This window comes from Bufo bufo, chromosome 3 (genome assembly GCF_905171765.1).
Source record: "Bufo bufo chromosome 3, aBufBuf1.1, whole genome shotgun sequence".
Taxonomy (NCBI): Eukaryota; Metazoa; Chordata; class Amphibia; order Anura; family Bufonidae; genus Bufo; species Bufo bufo.
Window position 1 is genome coordinate 492,712,711 of NC_053391.1, and position 20,817 is coordinate 492,733,527.

Sequence of the window (20,817 nt, forward strand, 5' to 3'; positions counted from 1 at the left end):
AGTGAAGTAAGTGCCTCACTGGATTTTTCCCATACATTTTATCTCATATTTCTTGTTTTTAACCTCTTGTTTTTAACCTCTTGTTTTTAATCTGCTGCCGATACCGTTAGCGGGAAGTGAACTTTATCTGTCTATCGGTTTCAATCTACCTTGTACTTTTTATCTACCTTGTATTTTATTCCACTTTATATTGTGTACTACTATACCACAAAGACACTACATTGTTTACCCACTCATAGCTTGGTTTGTACGTTTCTCCACCTCCCTTGGTCAGTTGAACTCCCTTCAATTGACCCCCCCTTGTGTATCTCATTTTTACATAGAGTGCCTTCATTGGACACTTCTTTAGCTGCCTTCCTTGCGGACCTACTGTACCACCACTGTCGGCGCCTATTTTCACACACTCTGGGGATTTTTCCAGATCCTTGAGTGGTTGAATAAACTTTTTTTTTTCCTTTTTCTTCCTTATAGCACCTCAGAAGGCAGGGTTAGCATGGCCAACATGTGGAAAAGCTTTGTCACCTCGCCGCAACAACTGGCCCCAACTTCTGATATGGAGCGTGTTAGCAGGTGGCAGCATTTGAACAACATGGTGGAACAGTACCTGTGCACACGACTACATGTACAGTGGTTCTGCCCCATTCAACTTCTGGGTCTCCAAATTGTCCACATGGCCTTGTCCATATGCCTTGGAGGTGCTGGCCTGCCCTGCAGCCAGTGTACTCTCTGAACGTGTATTTAGCACGGCAGGAGGCGTCATTACAGACAGACGCAGCCGCCTGTCCACAGCCAACGTGGACAAGCTCACGTTCATTAAAATGAACCAGGCTTGGATCCCACAAGACTTGTCTGTACCTTGTGCAGAATAGACATTTATACCACCATCAAACATACATTCTTGTACTCCAGTCAAGTGCAATGATTCTTTGTTTTCTTTTTTTTTATTTGTCACAATATTTTTGGGGCTACCTACCCCAATAAAAAAAATAAAAAAACATTGTTGGCTACCTCCTCCTCCTCCATTGCTGCCTCCATCTACAACACCACATTCACCGCCTCCTCAACCTCCGACTCCATATCCACCTCCTTCTCTGAGTTGCAGGTTAATTATTTGTAATTTTTAGTTATTTTATTTCATTTTAAGTTATTTCCCTATCCACATTTGTTTGCAGAGCAGTTGCCATGCTCTTAAGCACATTTTACTGCCTTTTACATCCCTCTAGCCTTTTCAAGGACTATTTTAGAGCCATTTTAATGCAAAAAAAGTGCCAATTTTAGTACCCTAAATTGAAAAAATTCTTATTTTCAATTGTCGGGTGACATTTTACCATTTTTGGCGTATACAAACCCCTGCTGTGCCTGGGTGACAGGGGCCTAAATCTCTCAAAATCCTCTGTTCTATTGCTGGGTGACATGAACCCCCTTTTGCCGTGAATGAACCCCTGCTGTGCCTGGGTGACAGGGGCCTAAATCTCTCAAAATCCTTTGTTCTATTGCTGAGTGACATGAACCCCCTTTTGCCGTGAATGAACCCCTGCTGTGCCTAGGTGACAGGGGCCTAAATCTCTCAAAATCCTCTGTTTTATTGCTGGGTGATATGAACCCCCTTTTGCCGTGAATGAACCCCTGCTGTGCCTGGGTGACAGGGGCCTAAATCTCTCAAAATCCTCTGTTCCATTGCTGGGTGACATGAACCCCCTTTTGCCGTGAATGAACCCCTGCTGTGCTTGGGTGACAGGGGCCTAAATCTCTCAAAATACTCTGTTCTATTGCTGGGTGACAAGAACCCCCTTTTGCCGTTAATGAACCCCTGCTCTGCATTGCTGACAGGGAACTAAATGTTGTGAAAACATCTGTTACTGATCGGAAGATGCGCGACTACAAGCGCACACTGCTGATGGCATTCCCACCTGACAGCGGGGGCACAGTGGAAGCACAAGGCAAAGGCAGAGGAGGAGGAAGAGGTCGCCAACGCAGCTGGGGCACCGCCAGCACCTGAGAAGGCAGGGTTAGCATGGCCCAAATGTGGAAAAGCTTTATCAGCCTTGGAGGTGCTGACCTGCCCTGCAGCCAATGTGGACAAGCTAACGTTTATTAAAATGAACCAGGCATGGATCCCACAGGACTTGTCCGCACCCTGTGCAGAATAGACATTTATACCAGCCTCAACCATCCATTCTTGTACTCAAGTGCACTTATTCTTTGTTTTATTTTGTTATATGTCCCAATATTTTGGGGGATACCCCAATTTAAAAATAAAAAATAACACAAATCAGTGTGGCTACCTATTCCTCCTTCACCGCCGCTTCCACCTACACTGCCACGTCAAACTGCACCGCCACATCCACCCATCCACCGCCTCCTCAACCTCCTACTCCTAGATCCGGATTGTTATTTTTAATTTTTCTGTATTTTATGTTATTTTAAGTCCTTTCCCTATCCACATTTGTTTGCAGAACAGTTGCCATGCTCTTAAGCACATTTTGATGCATTTTGCAGCCCTCTAGCCCTTTCCAGGACTATTTTAGAGCCATTTTAGTCCCGAACCCGAACCTGCCGAACCCGAACATCCAGGTGTCCGCTCAACTCTACCTGTGATGTCACAGCCTTATAAAACCTTCATCTTGCACGGTCTCCGCCATTGTCCTGTGAGCATAGGGAGAGACGTGGCAAGCGCTCATGTGCTTGGGACAGTATTACTGAAAACAATTAATAGAAGAATAGGAGAGTGCAGAGAGAGTGCAGGGAGACTTATGCTGCGTCAGTTTTATTTATTTATTCCTACATTTACTTATTCCTACATCATCCGTAAATGTAATTTAATACCAACAATATGGAAGCCTTTATTATTCCGGTGCCAGCTAGTGTTGTGCAAATCAATATGAAATTTATTGACTTAAATCTGGATTTCAGGAAAAATTTGATTTGCAACTAAAGCAAATTTCCTCGCACTTTGTGTGTCACGGATGTTCCCGTGGCAATTACCAGGAGATCGGAGAGACTGGCAACTCATGGGGTAAATTGACAAGTTCACTGTGGATCTTATTGTATCTGTGTTTTGGTGAATGCCACACCCATTGCTTCAGGTGTTGCTTGTTGGTAAATTAGCTTTCCCATAAGTAGCCGCTTCTCACTCTTTTAGGTGCGGTTTATAGATTTTCTTCCTGCCTTCTAACTAGCTGGTCGGTTTAACTCTGTGGTGCTTCTGGAGTTGTCAGTTTTCTACTTTCAGATAAATCTTGTCTTTTCTTATTGTTTTATGTTTGTTACATTCCCTGTCGTTTGTATCTGGGCCTGAGACAAAGACTTCCATTCGTCTATCTGGGGAGGAATGGGTTGTCTCTTGTCCAAAACCTAATTCCAAGCCTTATAGGGATATAAGGGCCTAGGTATCCAGCATATGAATATTCATACCTTTAAGGTCTATTCATATTCATAAGTAGTTAGGGCCCGGATTAGTTACTGTTCCCCTTCCCTCCTGTGTTTAGTGTAGTGTAGAGTTTTTCCCCCACACTGATCATGTCATTGTGGTCCTCTTGATTGGAGAAACCACGCAAAATCTCGGGGATGGTTACATGTGACGTCACCATGTCAGCGCATTGGTCAGGTGCTGTGATGTCATCAGTAATAAAGTCACCACACCCGGCCAGCATGATGATGTGGTGACGTCATCAGGTCACCACCCACAAGATTTGCACGGGATGGCCTCTCACCAAGCAAATGGATGAGTTGAGTATGTATTTTTTTTTTACCCCTGAAAGGCCTCAATGTTACTGTCAGATGCCATGATCTACGATGAATGCAGCATCTGAGGAGTTTAATGACAGAGGGTGGCGCGATCACCGTTCACCGTCATTGCGCCCGCTACATACAAAGGAATGCGATTTGTGATGAAGTAATTTGTAACTAAACAAATTTTTGGGTGAAAATTGGCTAAGCAGCCAAATCAAATTTTTGATAACTTTGCTCATCTCTAGTCCCGGGGTCTTTTTTAAGAGCGGGAGCTCGGCAACCTCCCTACACCATCCACTACAGGCGGCCTCTATGACCCCTTCCCCTACATCTCGTGTACTTCTTCTGAATCTTCTACCCTCCAGAGGCACAAGTAAGTTAGAGATATTGACCATAGTACATCTTTATGCCTACTGAAACCAGGAGTCCTAAAAACGAGTTTGAATGCTATGTGAATGCAATTGTAATTGAAATGTATTTAGTGACATTATCATACTTATGCACAAAGCAACAACCTTTTACTACGAGGAACAATTAGTTACTGAGGAAATCTTATGTATTTTATTACCTTAACAATTGTACCTAGATGACATGCTGTTGTTTTCCTCTGTTTTATCCCTCCAGGCATAGACGAAAAATACTATTATATGATGGCATATCTTGAATGTATATATATTTTCCATGTCAACACAAACCTTACTTTGATTATATTCCATTGTACAATTGTAGTGCCTGGAGAAGGCTGAATTGTCGGCTGAAAACGCTTGCACAAGGAAAGCTGCATTTCACGTTTATTCTGAATAAAAATCACCATCAACTTTTCACAAATTTTCTGGCTGTGATTTGTTTTACGTATGTTGACGGGGCTGGGAACCCTATCCACAGCTAAACAGAAGCAGGTGGCTACAAAGTTTGTCTAAAGACGTACCTATCCCTAATTTGAATCAGCTCCTGCTGAAAACAATGGCAGATAACATCTTGTCATATACGGATGAAGAAATCTCTACGGTTCTATCTCAAGTAACCCAATCCAGTGAATTTCTTCAAACCAATGTAGCAGATCTAAAAGCGAGAGACCTTGAGAAAGAATCCAGGAGACTCCAAAGCTATGAACTACATAGAGTGACGTTCGCTGAATATGTAAAAACCATGCGCATTCCTAGCAGTCAGAAAGGATATAGAGGTGACCAAAAGGAAAAAGTTTCTAATGGACTGCAATGATTACCGAAACCACAGAGTATATAATTGGACGGACCAAGGCCAACGCACAAGGATAAGATCGACATCTCGGGACTCCCAAAGGTCTACGTCAAGTGGGGAACAAAAACTACAACCAGGGGACCGTGATCAACGGAGAAAAAGAATAATCAATCGAGGACAGAAAGGCGGAGACACCACCAGCCACCAATCTCCAACAATGACGACGCGCTCACAGGTAGATATACCACCTACCACAACTCATTCACTGGTGATCAACATTTCTTCTGCCTTACTAAGTCCAGATGAATTGGAACTTTTACAGAATGGGTTATCCTTCTGTCATTCTTACAACCTGGAGACTTTTCAGCTTGACTTAGACCTACAACGCTTCTATAGAAATGTCCGCCTGAGGGCACACTTTTCCAAATTTGTTCCCACAACCACACAAGAACCCACTACCAAAATATAAATTGCTGAATTAGGTCTACGCATCAAGAGCACGTATTCTCCTCCTAAGACCTATCCCATGGTACAAAAGGATGTGGATACCTTTAAAAGGGATATCCATAGGGGCAAATATAAATACAAGAATAATATCAACACAGAGCAACAAGCGCTCGAAACACTTAAAAGATCCAAACAACTGGTTTTAAACCAGCTGATAAGGGGGGTGCCCTGGTTGTAATGGATAAGTCCAAATACATTGCAGAAATCAATCGTCAACTACTGGACACATCTGTATACAAGAAACTTAGTTATAATTCCGCACCATCCATTACCAAGACGATACAGGACACCTTCCAACATTATCACGCACACAACATCATAGACACAAAAAACGTAAATTTCTTGACCAAATCCCATCCAATTACTCCAGTTTTTTACATCCTACCAAAAATCCACAAGGATTTAATGAATCCCCCCGGTCGCCCAATAGTGGCTTCTACCGAATCATTACTATTCTCACTTTCCATACTTTTAGAAAAAATTCTGACACCGCTGGTTAAAAAACTAAATAATTTTTACTGGATACCATGGCATTCCTTGATATCATCAAAAGCCTCGAACCACTCCCACCGGAAAGCATCCTTGTCACATGGGACGTTACTAGTAGAGATGTCCCGAACTATTTGCCGGCGAACAGTTCCCGGCGAACATCGCTTGTTCGCGTTCGCCGCGGCGGGTGAACATATGCGATGTTCGGTCCGCCCCTATACGTCATCATTGAGCAAACTTTGACCCTGTACCTCACAGTCAGCAGACACATTCCAGCCAATCAGCATATCCTCCCTCCCAGACCCTCCCACCTCCTATCAAAAAGCAAGGACAGCATCCATCTTAGATTCATTCTAAAGCTGCAGTGTTAGTTAGAGCAGGGAGAGTGCTGCTGCTAAATTAATAGGGAAATCGTTAGCTAGGCAAGTGTTCTGTGTCCACTCCAGTCCTCAAAGACTCATCTGCTGTAAGGACAGCGTCCTGACAGCACCCCAAAAAGCCCTTTTTAGGGCTGGTACATCAGTCTGCTTTTATTTTTATTTTTCTATATATATATTGCAGTTGCCTGCCCGTGTGTGAGAGGCCACAGGCCAACAGACTGTACTGTGTGCACACCACTCATATCGGGTGGCCCAGTACCCTGCAGATAAAAAAGTCATTTAATTTTTACCCTTTAATATAATTGCAGTTGCCTGCCAGTGTGTGTCAGGCCCACTGACTGTACTGTGCCCACTGCCAGTGCCCACCACTCATATTGGGTGGCAATGTACCTTGCAGATAAAAAAGTCATAATTTTTTTTCTCTGTAATATAATTGCAGTTGCCTGCCAGTGAGTGTCAGGTCCATAGACTGTACTGTGCCCACTGCCCACCACTCATATCGGGTGGCACAGTACCTTGCAGATAAAAAAGTCATAAAATTTTAACGCTTTAATATAATTCCAGTTGCCTGCCAGTGAGTGTCAGGCCCACACAGACTGTACTGTGCCCACTGCCCACCACTCATATCCGGTGGCACAGTACCTTGCAGATGAAAAAGTCATTTCATTTTTACCCTTTAATATAAATGCAGTTGCCTGCCAGTGTGTGTCAGGCCCACTGACTGTACTGAGCCTACTGCCAGTGCCCACCACTCATATCGGGTGGCACAGTACCCTGCAGATAAAAAAGTCATTTATTTTTTACCCTTTAATATAAATGCAGTTGCCTGCCAGTGTGTGTCAGGCCCACTGACTGTACTGTGCCTATTGCCAGTGCCCATCACTCATATCGGGTGGCACAGTACCTTGCAGATAAAAAAGTCTTTTATTTTTTCTCTGTAATATAATTGCAGTTGCCTGCCAGTGAGTGTCAGGCCCACAGACTGTACTGTGCCCACTGCCCACCACTCATATCGGGTGGCACAGTACCTTGCAGATAAAAAAGTCATTTATTTTTTCTCTGTAATATAATTGCAGTTGCCTGCCAGTGAGTGTCAGGCCCACAGACTGTACTGTGCCCACTGCCCACCACTCATATAGGGTGGCATAGTACCTTGCACGCATAGTACCACTAATCTAAAAAAAAATGACAGGCAGAGGCAGGCCACCCCGCAGGGGCCGTCGTGGTCGTGGTGCTGTGATTTCCTTTGGCCCTAGAATAATGCCCAGTGTTCAGAGGCCACGTACCCTGAACTCGAAAAATTCTGAGGACATAGTTGACTGGCTTACACAGGACACCCAATCTTCTACAGCTTCCGCTCGGAACCTTGGCGCACCATCCTCCTCCAGCTCAGCTTCGGGCACCTCTCAAGTTACCACTCGCCCGCCGCCACCACCAACACTAGCACCACAGCCGCTTCACTTGATCTGTCAGAGGAGTTATTTACACATCAGTTGGAAGAAATGAGTGATGCACAACCATTATTGCCACAGGATGTAGATAACAGGGATATGTCTAAGTCAGGCAGCATTACACACATGGACATACGGTGTGATGATGATGATGTTGTACCCGCTGCTGCTTCCTTTGCTGAGTTGTCAGATACAAGTGAAGCGGTTGATGATGACGATGTGTCCGTGGATGTCACGTGGGTGCCCGCTCGAAGAGAAGAAGAACAGGGGGAAAGTTCAGATAGGGAGACAGAGAGGAGGAGAAGACGAGTTGAAGCAGGGGGAGGTCGTCACAAGGAGTTAGTGGCACAGTCAGACAGCATGTATCGGCACTCGGGGTCAGCCAGACAGCACGCCAATCAACGCATGCTGTTGCCACCACCAGAATGCCGTTATTGCAAAGCTCAGCAGTGTGGCATTTTTTTTGTGTGTCTGCCTCTGATAACAGCGATGCCATTTGCAACCTGTGCCAAAAGAAACTGAGTCGTGGGAAGTCCAACACCCACCTAGGTACAACTGCTTTGCGAAGGCACATGATCTCACATCACAAACGCCTATGGGATCAACACATGATGAGTACAAGCAGCACACAAACTCAAAGCCACCATCCTCCTCCTGGTCCAGCATCTTCAGCCACGTCAACCACTGCTGTCCTCCTTGCCTCTCTCAACCACCCGCCACTCCGCCACTCATCTTCAGCAGTTCCTGCTCATCTGCCCATGGTCAGGTGTCTGTCAAGAAAATGTTTGAGCGTAAGAAGCCAATGTCACAGAGTCACCCCCTTGCCCAGCGTCTGACAGCTGGCTTGTCAGAATTCTTAGCCCGCCAGCTTTTACCATACAAGCTTGTGGAGTCTGAGGCCTCAAAAAATGTGTAGCTATTGGGACACCGCAGTGGAAGGTACCCGGCCAAATTTTTTTTTCACAAAAGGCAATCCCCAACCTGTACTCTATTGTGGAAAACAAAGTCATGGCATGTCTGGCACACAGTGTTGGGGCAAGGGTCCATCTGACCACTGATACCTGGTCTGCAAAGCACGGTCAGGGCAGGTATATCACGTACACTGCGCATTGGGTAAACCTGCTGACGGCTGCCAAGCATGGAATGCGTGGCCCTGCAGAGGAGTTGGTGACACCGCCACGACTTGCAGGCAGGCCTGCTGCCACCTCCTCTACTCCTCCTACTCCATACTCTTCGCTAACCTGCTCGGCTGAGTCCTCTTCTGCTGCTGCGTCTTGCTCCACATCAACTGCACCCCCCCCAGCTCCCCAGGGGCTATTCCACATCCCGGATACGACAGTGTCACGCCGTCTTGGGGTTCACTTGCCTGAAAGCAGAGAGTCACACCGGACCAGCACTCCTGTCCGCCCTGAACGCACAGGTGGATCAGTGGCTGACCCCGCACCAACTGGAGATCGGAAAAGTGGTGTGTGACAACGGAAGCAATTTGTTGGCAGCATTAAATTTGGGCAAGTTGACAAATGTGCCGTGCATGGCACATGTGTTGAATATAATCGTACAACGCTTTGTGCATAAGTACCCAGGCTTACAGGACGTCCTCAAGCAGGCCAGGAAGGTGTGTGTGACCATTTCAGGCATTCCTACACAGCCATGGCGCACTTTTCCGATATTCAGCGGCGAAACAGCATGCCAGTGAGGCGCTTGATTTGCGACAGCCCAACATGTTGGAATTCAACACTCCTAATGTTCGACTGCCTGCTCCAACAAGAAAAATCTGTCAACGAGTATTTGTATGACCGGGGTGCTAGGACAGCCTCTGCGGAGCTGGGTATTTTTTTGCCACGTTACTGGACTCTCATGCGCAATGCCTGTAGGCTCATGCGTCCTTTTGAGGAGGTGACAAACCTAGTCAGTCGCACCGAAGGCACCATCAGCGACATCATCCCATTTGTTTTCTTCCTGGAGCGTGCCCTGCGAAGAGTGCTGGATCAGGCCGTAGATGAGCGTGAAGAGGAAAAGGAAGACTTGTGGTCACCATCACCACCAGAAACAGCCTTATCATCATCGCTTGCTGGACCTGCGGCAACACTGGAAGAGGAGTCTGAGGAAGAGGAGTCAGAGGAGGAATGTGGCTTTGAGGAGGAGGAAGACCAACCACAGCAGGCATCCCAGGGTGCTCGTTGTCACCTATCTGGTACCCGTGATGTTGTACATGGCTGGGTGGAAGAACAGACCTTCAATGAGATCAGTGAGGACGAGAAACGGGACATGAGTAGCTCGGCATCCAACCTTGTGCAAATGGGGTCTTTCTTGCTGTCATGCCTGTTGATAAGTATGCTTTACACAGCGTATAAGGGTGATGTCACAGCACAACGGGAATCTAACAGGGGAAGAGGTGAAAGTAATCCTCCTCCTACCACGACCACGCCGGCAAGGACAGCACGCTTTACAAACGTGTTGTTGATGGAGGACATGCGGAGCTTTTTAAGTCCTACGCATCGCCACAGCCCTTCGTGGTCCACCCTCAGAGAACGACTCGACCGACAGGTAGCAGACTACCTCGCCTTAACTGCAGATATCGACACTCTGAGGAGCGATGAACCCCTTGATTACTGGGTGTGCAGGCTTGACCTGTGGCCTGAGCTATCCCAATTTGCGATAGAACTTCTGGCCTGCCCCGCTTCAAGTGTCCTGTCAGAAAGGACCTTCAGCGCATCAGGAGGTATTGTCACTGAGAAGAGAAGTCGCCTAGGTCAAAAAAGTCTAGATTACCTCACCTTTATTAAGATGAATGAGGCATGGATCCTGAAGGGACTGACAGTGGGGGATGCAATTGACTAAAAAAGGCCTGATGAGATGCCTTGGGCTAAAAATGGTCCACACTTCTGCTGTATTTCATCTCTGCATGCTGGATGACTTGCGTGACTTCTCCGCCACCAACTAGGGTTCAAGCCGCAATGTTTTAGTTCACTTTCTGCCTGGAAAACAAAAAAATTTCCGGCTGCTGCTACAGCAGCGGCTGCAACAATACCAAATTTTTCAGGCATGTGTACATGCCTAATTTTTCTGGCCTCTGGTGCTGCACTGTGGCTGCAAAAACAAAACAAAAAAAAAGGTACATACATGTGTCAACTCCCCTTCGTGATCGTTACCTTGTTGTGGTGAAGGGGCTTGCGTATCACAATGAAGCGATCACCTCTATGAGTGTGTTGGCAATGGCAATGTTGGCACCCCTCAGACGATAAGGTCGTTGCTTCATTGTGAACAGACCAAAATCGATCGGCTGGATAATTTTGCATAGAAAATACATTAATTTTCTTTGTAATCATCTAAGGTGATCATTAAAGCCTACTAGACCACCAATGTGGCCCACACTGCAGAATCATTGTTTTCTGGGTCACTTAACTACCTCAGCACGACCATAGGCTTTGAAAAACTGCCATCGCCTGCAATCTCCCAAACGTGCGCACGAGCACAGTCATCCCTACACCAAGATTGGCGCATAGAGGAATAAAATTTATGTCATGAGTGTGTCAACTATTGACAACTCTTTGCGGTTGTCTAAAATCTATTCGATACACGTCCCCTGATAGGGGACTTAACAGGGATTAAACTGATAAGAATAGTACAATTTAACACACCACTCATATAGGGTGGCACAGTACATTGCACGGCGCACGCGCAGTGCCCCAAATTGGAAGTAAGAGGACCGACTAACCATCTTTTTCCATCTCCCGGTTCCTAAAATCTATTCCATACACCGGACCCTGATAAGGGACGTAACAGGGACTAAACTGATAGGAATAGTACTACTTAACACACCACTCATATAGGGTGGCACAGTACATTGCACGGCGAATGCGCAGTGCCCCAATTTGCAAGTAAGAGGACCGACTAACCATCTTTTTCCATCTCCCGGTTCCTAAAATCTATTCCATACACCGGCCCCTGATAGGGGACGTAACAGGGATTAAACTGATAGGAATAGTACTACTTAACACATCACTCATATAGGGTGGCACAGTACATCGCACGGCGCACGCGCAGTGCCCCAAATTGGAAGTAAGAGGACCGACCAACCATCTTTTTCCATCTCCCGGTTCCTAAAATCTATTCCATACACCGGCCCCTGATAGGGGACAAAACAGAGATTAAACTGGTAAGAACAGATTTTTTTTATTAAAAAAAAGAGGACAGCCTCTGCGGAGCTGGGTATTTTTTGGCCGCGTTACTGAACGCTCATGCACAATGGCTGTAGGCTCATGCGTCCTTTTGCAGAGGTGACAAACCTGGTCAGTCAAACCCAAGGCAACATCATCGACCTCATCCCATATGCATTTTTTCTGGAGCGTGCCCTGCGAAGAGTGCTGGATCAGGCCGTAGATGAGCATGAAGAGGAAGAGTTGTGGTCACCATCACCACCAGAAGCAGCCTTGTCGTCGTCAATTGCTGGACCTGCGGCAACGCAGAGAGAGGAGTCTGAAGAAGAGGAGTCAGAGGAGGAATGTGGCTTTGAGGACGTGGAAGACCAACCACAGCAGGCGTCCCAGGGGGCTTGTTGTCACCTTTCGGGGACCCTTGGTGTTGAACGTGGCTGGGTGGAGGAAGAGACCTTCGATGACGTCAGTGAGGACAAGGAACGGGACATGGCTAGCTTGGTATCCAACCTTGTGCAAATGGGGAGTTTGCGGTTGTGCAAATGGACTGTTTGCGGTTGTTTGCAGTGCGTTAAACGGGGAGTTTGGTCTGTCACTGTGAAGCGGGCGTAACCCTTACACTACCTGATCGATACAACATCATACCTAATCGTATACACACACTGGATGTTTTAAAGCACATTATTCCAAACAATTTAGGAATGTTAGGTGATTTATGCCCTGTATGGATTAAAACCCGACTCTGCGTCAACTACGTCATTTTCCATGGGAGTTTTGCCATGGATCCCCCTCCGGCATGCCACAGTCCAGGTGTTAGTCCCCTTGAAACAACTTTTCCATCACTACTGTGGCCAGAAAGAGTCCCTGTGGGTTTTAAAATTCGCCTGCCTATTGAAGTCTATGGTGGTTCGCCCATTCGCGAACATTTGCGGAAATTCGCGTTCGCCGTTCGTGAACGGAAAATTTTATGTTTGCGACATCTCTAGTTACTATTCTATATACATCTATCCAACATCACAAACAGATCACAGCAATACACACATTACTGCCGAATACACACCAGGACACTAATATAATTTCCCTGTGCATTGATTTATTGAACATCGTCCTTTACAACAATCACTTTATGTTTCAGGACAACTTCTATATGCAGATACAAAGGACAGCCATGGGGTCTAATGTGGCCCCCCCGTACGCTAATTGCTATATGGCGGTTTTTGAAGAGTCCCATATATAAAAACGAGTTATTCAGGAAACACAGTCTAATATGGAGACGCTATATAGATGATGTTTTCTGCATATGGCAAGGGACCCTTGACAACTTAATGTTATTCCATGAATACTTAAATAACATCTATCCGGAACTCAACTTTACAATACATCATGACAGTTCAGCAATTAGCTTCTTGGACACAATGGTACACAAGTACCAATCAGAACATCTAACCACTGATCTTTATCGTAAAACAACTGAAAGAAATAACCTACTACATTTCATCAGTTTTCACCCCTCTACCACAAAAAAGGCACTTCTAGGTTCCCAATTAAAACGCGTCCAAACCATAGTGACAGATTCCACAATTAGAACCAAAAGAGAAACTGAGATGAAAGAAAGATTCCTGGAAAGGGGTTACCCTATACATACACATTAAAGATTTGTGAAAAAAACAAAAACAAGAAATCGAACCAGAAACACATTCCCTTTGTTCACAAATTTCATCCTAGTATTATAAAAGTAGTTAACATAATTAAATCCTATTGGTCATTCCTTAAAAAGGCATTTACGGAAGTGGATGAATTCAATAATCCCATTCTTGCATGCAATCAAAGACCAAAAAAATCTCAGGGACTTCCTAGTAAGGGCAGACATTGGACTATTCAGACCCCCTTCAAAACAGTTACTTCTTCAGACACAAAAGACAGGCACTTTCCCCTGCCTACACTGCGAACAGTGCTCAAAAGTACAGAGAGGATCCACCATCTCACACCTGCAGACAGGCAAACCCATAAAGATCCAAGGTTTCTTCACCTGTGAATCAGATTACGTAGTTTATACCATAAAATGCCTTTGTGGTCTTATGTATGTAGGGAAAACAACTCAAACAATAAGAGACAGAATCTGTCAACATAAATCTACTATCTGGCGACAAAACCTATTATTACCACTCCCACATCACTTCAAGGAGGCAACACAATAAACACAATATTTTGCAACTCAAATTCCAGGTAATAGAACAGATCGAAATTCCAAGGAGAGGTGGAGACCGATCCAAAATGCTTATGTACAGGGAGGCTTTCTGGATCTACACGCTACAAACACTTACTCCGAAAGGACTTAATAGGGAATATGAGATACACGGTATCACCTAAATAAAATCTCAAATCATTATATCTCACCAGATATATGGTTCCCCCCCTCCACACACAAGATAAGATTATAGTGCGTCCCAAGGATTCAATATAATAATAATAATAATAATAATAATAATAATAATAATAATAATAATAATAATAATAATAAAAAAGTCCTTTTTAAAAAAAAATTAAAACATGTTTTCTGAACAGATACATGCAAGACACAAATACATGTGTCTAGTGGATTTCTTGAGAATGCTTTGGATTCTAAAATAACCAATAATATTGTTAAAAACAAATGTAATAGGCTTCTAAGAATAAAATAATGTATCTAATGATGTATAATTCAGTTATTACTGACTGTATATTATGGAATATTGATTCTGACTAATGTATCCTTCTAAATCCCTTTTAGGCTCCATGAAACTAGAAATTATTACCAGGTGCTGCAAAGGGTATCCTTTTTTATGTTATCCCCTCTTTCCAATCTCTTTATGTATTTTCTTCTATCTCCTGTATATCAAACTATCTGAACTGTGCTCGATTGATCTTCCCTATCTCTGCTGAATAAAACTCTACGATCTGCTTCCGGCCTTTGGAACGCACTGCCGCTCTGACAGTGCGTTCCACACGCTCTTCCTTCCGGCCTTTGGAGCGCATGCCACAGCGTGCGCTCCGCCCACCCACTGCTGCACGCCGGTCCCGCAGTCTTTTTTAAGAGCGGGAGCTTGGCAACCTCCCTACACCATCAACTACAGGCGGCCTCTATGCCCCCTTCCCCTACATCGCGTGTACTTCTTCTGAATCTTCTAACCTCCAGCAACACAGGTAAGTAAGAGATATTGACCATAGTACATCTTTATGCCTACTGAAACCAGGAGTCCTAAAAACCAGTTTGAAGGCTATGTGAATGTAATACCTCTTGAAATGTATTTAGTGACATTATTATGTACAAAGCAACAACCTTTTACCACAAGGGACAATTAGTTACTGAGGAAATCTTATGTATTTTATTACCTTAATAATTGTACCTAGATGACATGCTGTTGTTTTCCTCCGTTTTATTCCTCCAGGCATAGACGAAAAATACTATTAATGACGGCATATCTTGAATGTATATATATTTTCCATAGTGACTTATTACGCTATATATCTACATAACTTTTGATGTATGTCAACACAAACCTTATGTCACGGCGGGGAGTGGGGGAAACCCCCCACCGTGCGGTGTCAAAGGGAAAAGGGGATCAGCCACGCCAAAATGAGTGATAAGGGAGCAGGTCACCTCCTACCGCGTCCCTAATCCTCTCCCTGAATCCTCATCATATGAGCGTACCCCGATGGTGGGACGGCTCATACACTGGATACCTAATATCCTAAGTCGCCCTGTTCATCCATAACACGGAGGAACAGGAGTCTCTAACTAAGGCCAGGCTGCAAGGAGGGGAAACACATACAGCTAAAGGAGATGGCAGGTAAGTGAAACCAGTAACACACTTACCTGCCTGCCACAGACACACTGACTGGAACCCGTGCACAAGTGCTAGTGTCCACACCAATATTTAAGGACACAGCACACACGACAAACCACACAGGAACCCAGGACAACCATAGCTGCAATAAACGTGAGACACCATAAGAACATCTATGACCACAAGGTTGGCCCTCACTGGAAAGATGGTAAAGCCAGGAGCAGAGAACCACCAGCATACACCAAGGCTGGAAGAACTAAGAGCTTCAGGCATCCAGCAGAGGCCAAATAGCCCAAGGAGCCACACCCACACACACATAAACCCAATGTTCACAAAACACTAGGAAGGGAGTTAACCCTTCCAACACCAGACAAGGGAAGGAAGCCACTTAAAGGGGAAGTGCACACACAACCAAACTAAGCCACACGTAACCACCGGCAACAGCATGCGTGGCAACCATGTCACAGCAATCACCCAAAAGGCCGAGACACTGCCACCGCATGCTCTCACAGCAACACGTTGCCGCGGGCAACCACAAGTGTGACAACAGTGTCACAGCGCAAACCAAAGGCCATGACACCTTACTTTGATTAAATTCCATTGTACAATTGTAGTGACTGACGAAGGCTGAATTGTCGGCCGTAAACGTTCACACAAGGAAAGTCGCATTTCACATTTTTTCTGAATAAAAATCAGCATCAACTTACAAAAATTTTCTGGCTGTGATTTGTATTAAGTATGTTGACGGGGCTGGGAACCATATCCACAGCTAAACAGAAGCAGGTGGCTATAAAGTTTGTCTAAAGTAGTGCCAACCAATGCCATCCAGTCTGTACCCCTAAGAGGGGCCCGGTCTTAATTATGACCATCTGGCTTTGCTGGCTTAACTTCTTCCAAATCATCCTTCTTGATCTCCATGTCCTAGAAAAGTCAGCAAGATGCAGATAGAGAAGTTGCTGGACGTTCCTGATGACATATTCTCATCGATATTAGATGATGTGGAAAAGGAGGACAAGCAGATGGTAGAAGAAGGGCTCCCATCTGCAGGGCAGGAGAGTGCTGGGGTTGTAGAAGTGGGTATGCAAGAGCAAATTAATATTCTGTTTTTACTGTCAAATAATCTGCAGGAGATTGCAGGCAAGAATAGCAATAATATGCATATTGTCCCCCCACCTAACCAGCCAAACCCCATATCAGCTCTGTGATCCCATGCTATGTGTGATTGGGTCACAGCACAGTGCGGCAGAAAGACCAGGAAGAAAGCTGGATCCCAGGAGCGGTGGCAGCATCCGGAGCAGGAGATGTAGATTTCTTTTTTTTTTTCTGGTCTGAGCGCTGATTGACATGGGGGTCTGATCTGAGTTATGTATGGGGGAGGTCTTATTCACATTGGGGTTCTTATCGGAGGTCTGATTGTTGGAGTCTGATCTGAGGTCTGCATGGGGGTCTGATCTGAGGTCTGATTGGGAATCTTATAAAAACTGGAGGTCTGATCTGAGGTCTGATTGGGGGTCTTATTAACATTGGGGGTCTGGTCTGAGGTCTGATTAACATTGGTGGTCTAATCTGAGGTTTAATGAAAAAACATTTTTTCCTATTTTCCTCCTCGATAATCTATGTGTTTTATGGGCAAGTGTGTCTTATAGGGAAATCGAATTTATTGTCTAACTTCGGCGAAGTTGTCGAATCAAATGTTTCAAAACGTCGCTCATCTCTACTGCTGACATTACCTTTGGCACTTGCCAAGTGATATCAGGGCAATAGACTGATATAAATGTACCATGATGAACCCCTTCTAAAAAAATAAATACTGTATTTTTCGCCCCATAAGACGCATTTTCTCCCCCCAAAATGGGTGGAAAATGCTGGCAGTTTTACATCGCAAGCTGCGATGTACGAGCGAGTGGGGGAGGGACTGGACGAGGAGCTGGGGGCAGGCAATAGCGACGGGGCGGTGCAGTCAGTGTACTATAGCCCCGCTGCTCTGGTATACTAATATAAAATGTTTTATTCAATTAATAGTTATTAAACATGCCCCCCAACTCCTAATAGTACCGTACATCCTAACCACTTTAGTAGAATGCAGGCAGGCAGGCCGGGCGGGCGGCAGAGTAACTCCCTGATGTCACGTGCCTGCGCCGCCTACTTTATGAATGAAGCAGGCGGCGCAGGCAAGTGACGTCAGTGAGTGACGCGCCGGCCGCCCGGCCTGCCTGCCTGCATTTTACTGAAGTGGTTAGGATGTACGGTACTATTAGGAGTTGGGGGGCATGTTTAATAACTATTAATTGAATAAGACATTTTATATTAGTATACTGGAGCTGCGGGGGAAGGGGGGATCTGTGGATGACATTTTTATGGGGGGACATCTGTGGATGGCACAGTTATGGGCTGGGGGGGTCTGTGGATGGCACAGTTATGGGCTGGGGGGGTCTGTGGATGGCACTGTTATGGGTTGGGGGGGTCTGTGGATGGCACTGTTATGGGCTGGGGGGGGTCTGTGGATGGCACTGTTATGTAACAGTGACAGCCACAGATCCCCCTGTAACAGTGCAAGCCACAGATCCCCCCCATAACAGTGTCCGTCACAGATCCCCCCATAACAGTGTGCGTCATCCACAGATCCCCCATAACAGAGTCCGTCATCCGCAGATCCCCCCATAACAGTGTGCATCATCCACAGATCCCCCCATAACAGTGTCCGTCATCCACAGATCCCCCCATAACAGTGTCCGTCATCCACAGATCCCCCATAACAGTGTCCGTCATCCACAGATCCCCCCATAACAGTGTCTGTCATCCACAGATCCCCCCATAACAGTGTCCGTCATCCACAGATCCCCGATAACAGTGTCCATCATCCACAGATCCCCCCATAACAGTGTACGTCATCCACAGATCCCCCATAACAGTGTCCGTCATCCACAGATCCCCCCATAACAGTGTCTGTCATCCACAGATCCCCAGTAATAATACCATCCACAGACCACCTTTAGTTCCAAACCCACCGAAAGCACACCTTTTGGTTAAAAATATTTTTTTTCTTATTTTCCTCCCTAAAAACCTAGGTGCGTCTTATGGGCCGGTGCATCTTATAGGGCGAAAAATACGGTAGAATTATAACATTTAATTTTTTTTTAACATTTAGTCTCCAAAAGATTAATAAAAAAATATAAAAAATAAAAAAAGTACATGTTTTATTTGAATAAAGGTTTATAAATAGGGTTGAGCGGACCCAAACTGTAAAGTTCGGGTTTGTACCGAACTTTAGGATTTTTGGACCCCGGACCCAAACATTTCAGTAAAAGTTCGGGTTTGGCGCTTTCTTGATGCTTTTTGAAAGGCTGCAGATTAGCCAATCAACAAGCGGTTAACTGTCTGACCTTAGAAGCCATCACAGCCATGCCTACTAATGGCATGGCTGTGATTGTCCAATGTAGCATGTGACCCAGCCTTTATAGAAGCTGGAGTCACGTAGCGCTGCACGTCGCTGTGCTTAGTATAGGGAGAGGATGCTGCTGGTGATTTCAGGGAGAGAATAGGAGAGAGACTCTTTGCTCAAAATCAGAATCTAACTCAGCGATCTACATACATTGTGTTTTGTGGGTGCAGGGCACATTTTTTTTATCCTGCCCTGAGCCCAGTGACCGGAAAAAAATAACTTTAATAAGTCAGTTAGGTGGGCGTGGGCGGCGGCCATTTTATGCAAGCTCAGTGCACCAGCACTGCATCTGAGCTTTTGGGACATTGAAAATCCCAATTTCTTTGGCAATATACAACATCTGAATTAGTCAGTGTGCAATTTAAGCTAGAAATACAGCCATCATTTTCTGGGGTTTTAAAAACACACTTTTTTTTTTGCCAAAAAACTGTATTTTCCTGATCTGCAAGTGTTAAATTAAAGTTTAATATATACAGCTTTCATATTCTGTTACCAAAAAAAACACTTTTTTGGGCAATATACAACATCTGGATTAGTCAGTGTGCAATTTAAGCTAGAAATACACCCATCATTTTCTGGGGTTTTAAAAACACACTTTTTTGCCAAAAAACACTATTTTCAGGTGTTGCAGCATTAGCACGTGTGAAATTTCAGGTTTATATACTGCTGTCAAATTCAGCTGTTAAACAAACACTCGTTTGGGCAAAAAAAAATTTGTTGGCAGCCTTTGATGCAGATGTCATTGTGAGATACACCCTTAATACATTTGGGTTAGATTTAGATATTTGAAATACCGCCATTTGGTGCACCAATCTTTAATTCAGGCCTACTGTGGGTTAGGCCGTGTGAGATACACCCTGTATATACAGGGCTTATATTCTTTCATGAATAAAACACCCTTTTTGGGTCAAAATACACAATATTTCAGACCTTGCAGCATAAGCACGTTTGAAATTCCTGGGTTATATACTGCTGCCATATTGAATTATTAAACATAGACCCGTTTGGGCAAAAAAAGTTTATTTGGTAGCCTTTGCTGCATATGTCATTGTGAGATACACCCTTAATACATTTGGGTTAGATTCAGAGATTTGAAATACCGCCATTTGGTGCACAAATATTTAATTCAGGCCTACACTGGTTCAGGCCGTGTGAGATACACCCTTTACATTTAATTTGGCCTGCACTGGTTCAGGCCGTGTAAGATACACCCTTTACATACAGGGGTTTGATTCAGGCCTTTGAAATACAGCCATTTTGGGCAAAGAAATCTTCAATTCAGGCCTACAGTGGTTCAGGCCGTGTGAGATACACCCTTTACATACAGGGGTTTGATTCAGGCATTTGAAATACAGCCATTTTGGGCAAAGAAATCTTTAATTCAGGCCTACACTGGTTGAGGCCCTGTGTGATACACCCTTTACATACAGGGGTTTGATTCAGGCATTTGAAATACAGCCATTTTGGGCAAATAAATCTTTAATTCAGGCCTACACTGGTTCAGGCCGTGTGAGATACACCCTCTACATACAGGGGTTTGATTCAGGCATTTGAAATACAGCTATTTTGGGCAAAGAAATCTTTAATTCGGCCTACACTGGTTCAGGCCGTGTAAGATATACCCTTTACATA

General features: G+C 44.9%; 1 protein-coding gene across 1 annotated transcript in view; it reads right to left on the reverse strand.

Moving 5' to 3' along the window:
* GPC6 (glypican 6) overlaps window positions 1-20,817 on the reverse strand; it is a 1,575,810-nt gene that overhangs the window by 1,462,598 nt on the left and 92,395 nt on the right. The window contains exon 2 of the mRNA XM_040422335.1: window positions 15,141-15,173. Coding sequence (XP_040278269.1) covers window positions 15,141-15,173 — 33 coding nt within the window. The remainder of the gene's footprint in view (window positions 1-15,140; window positions 15,174-20,817) is intronic.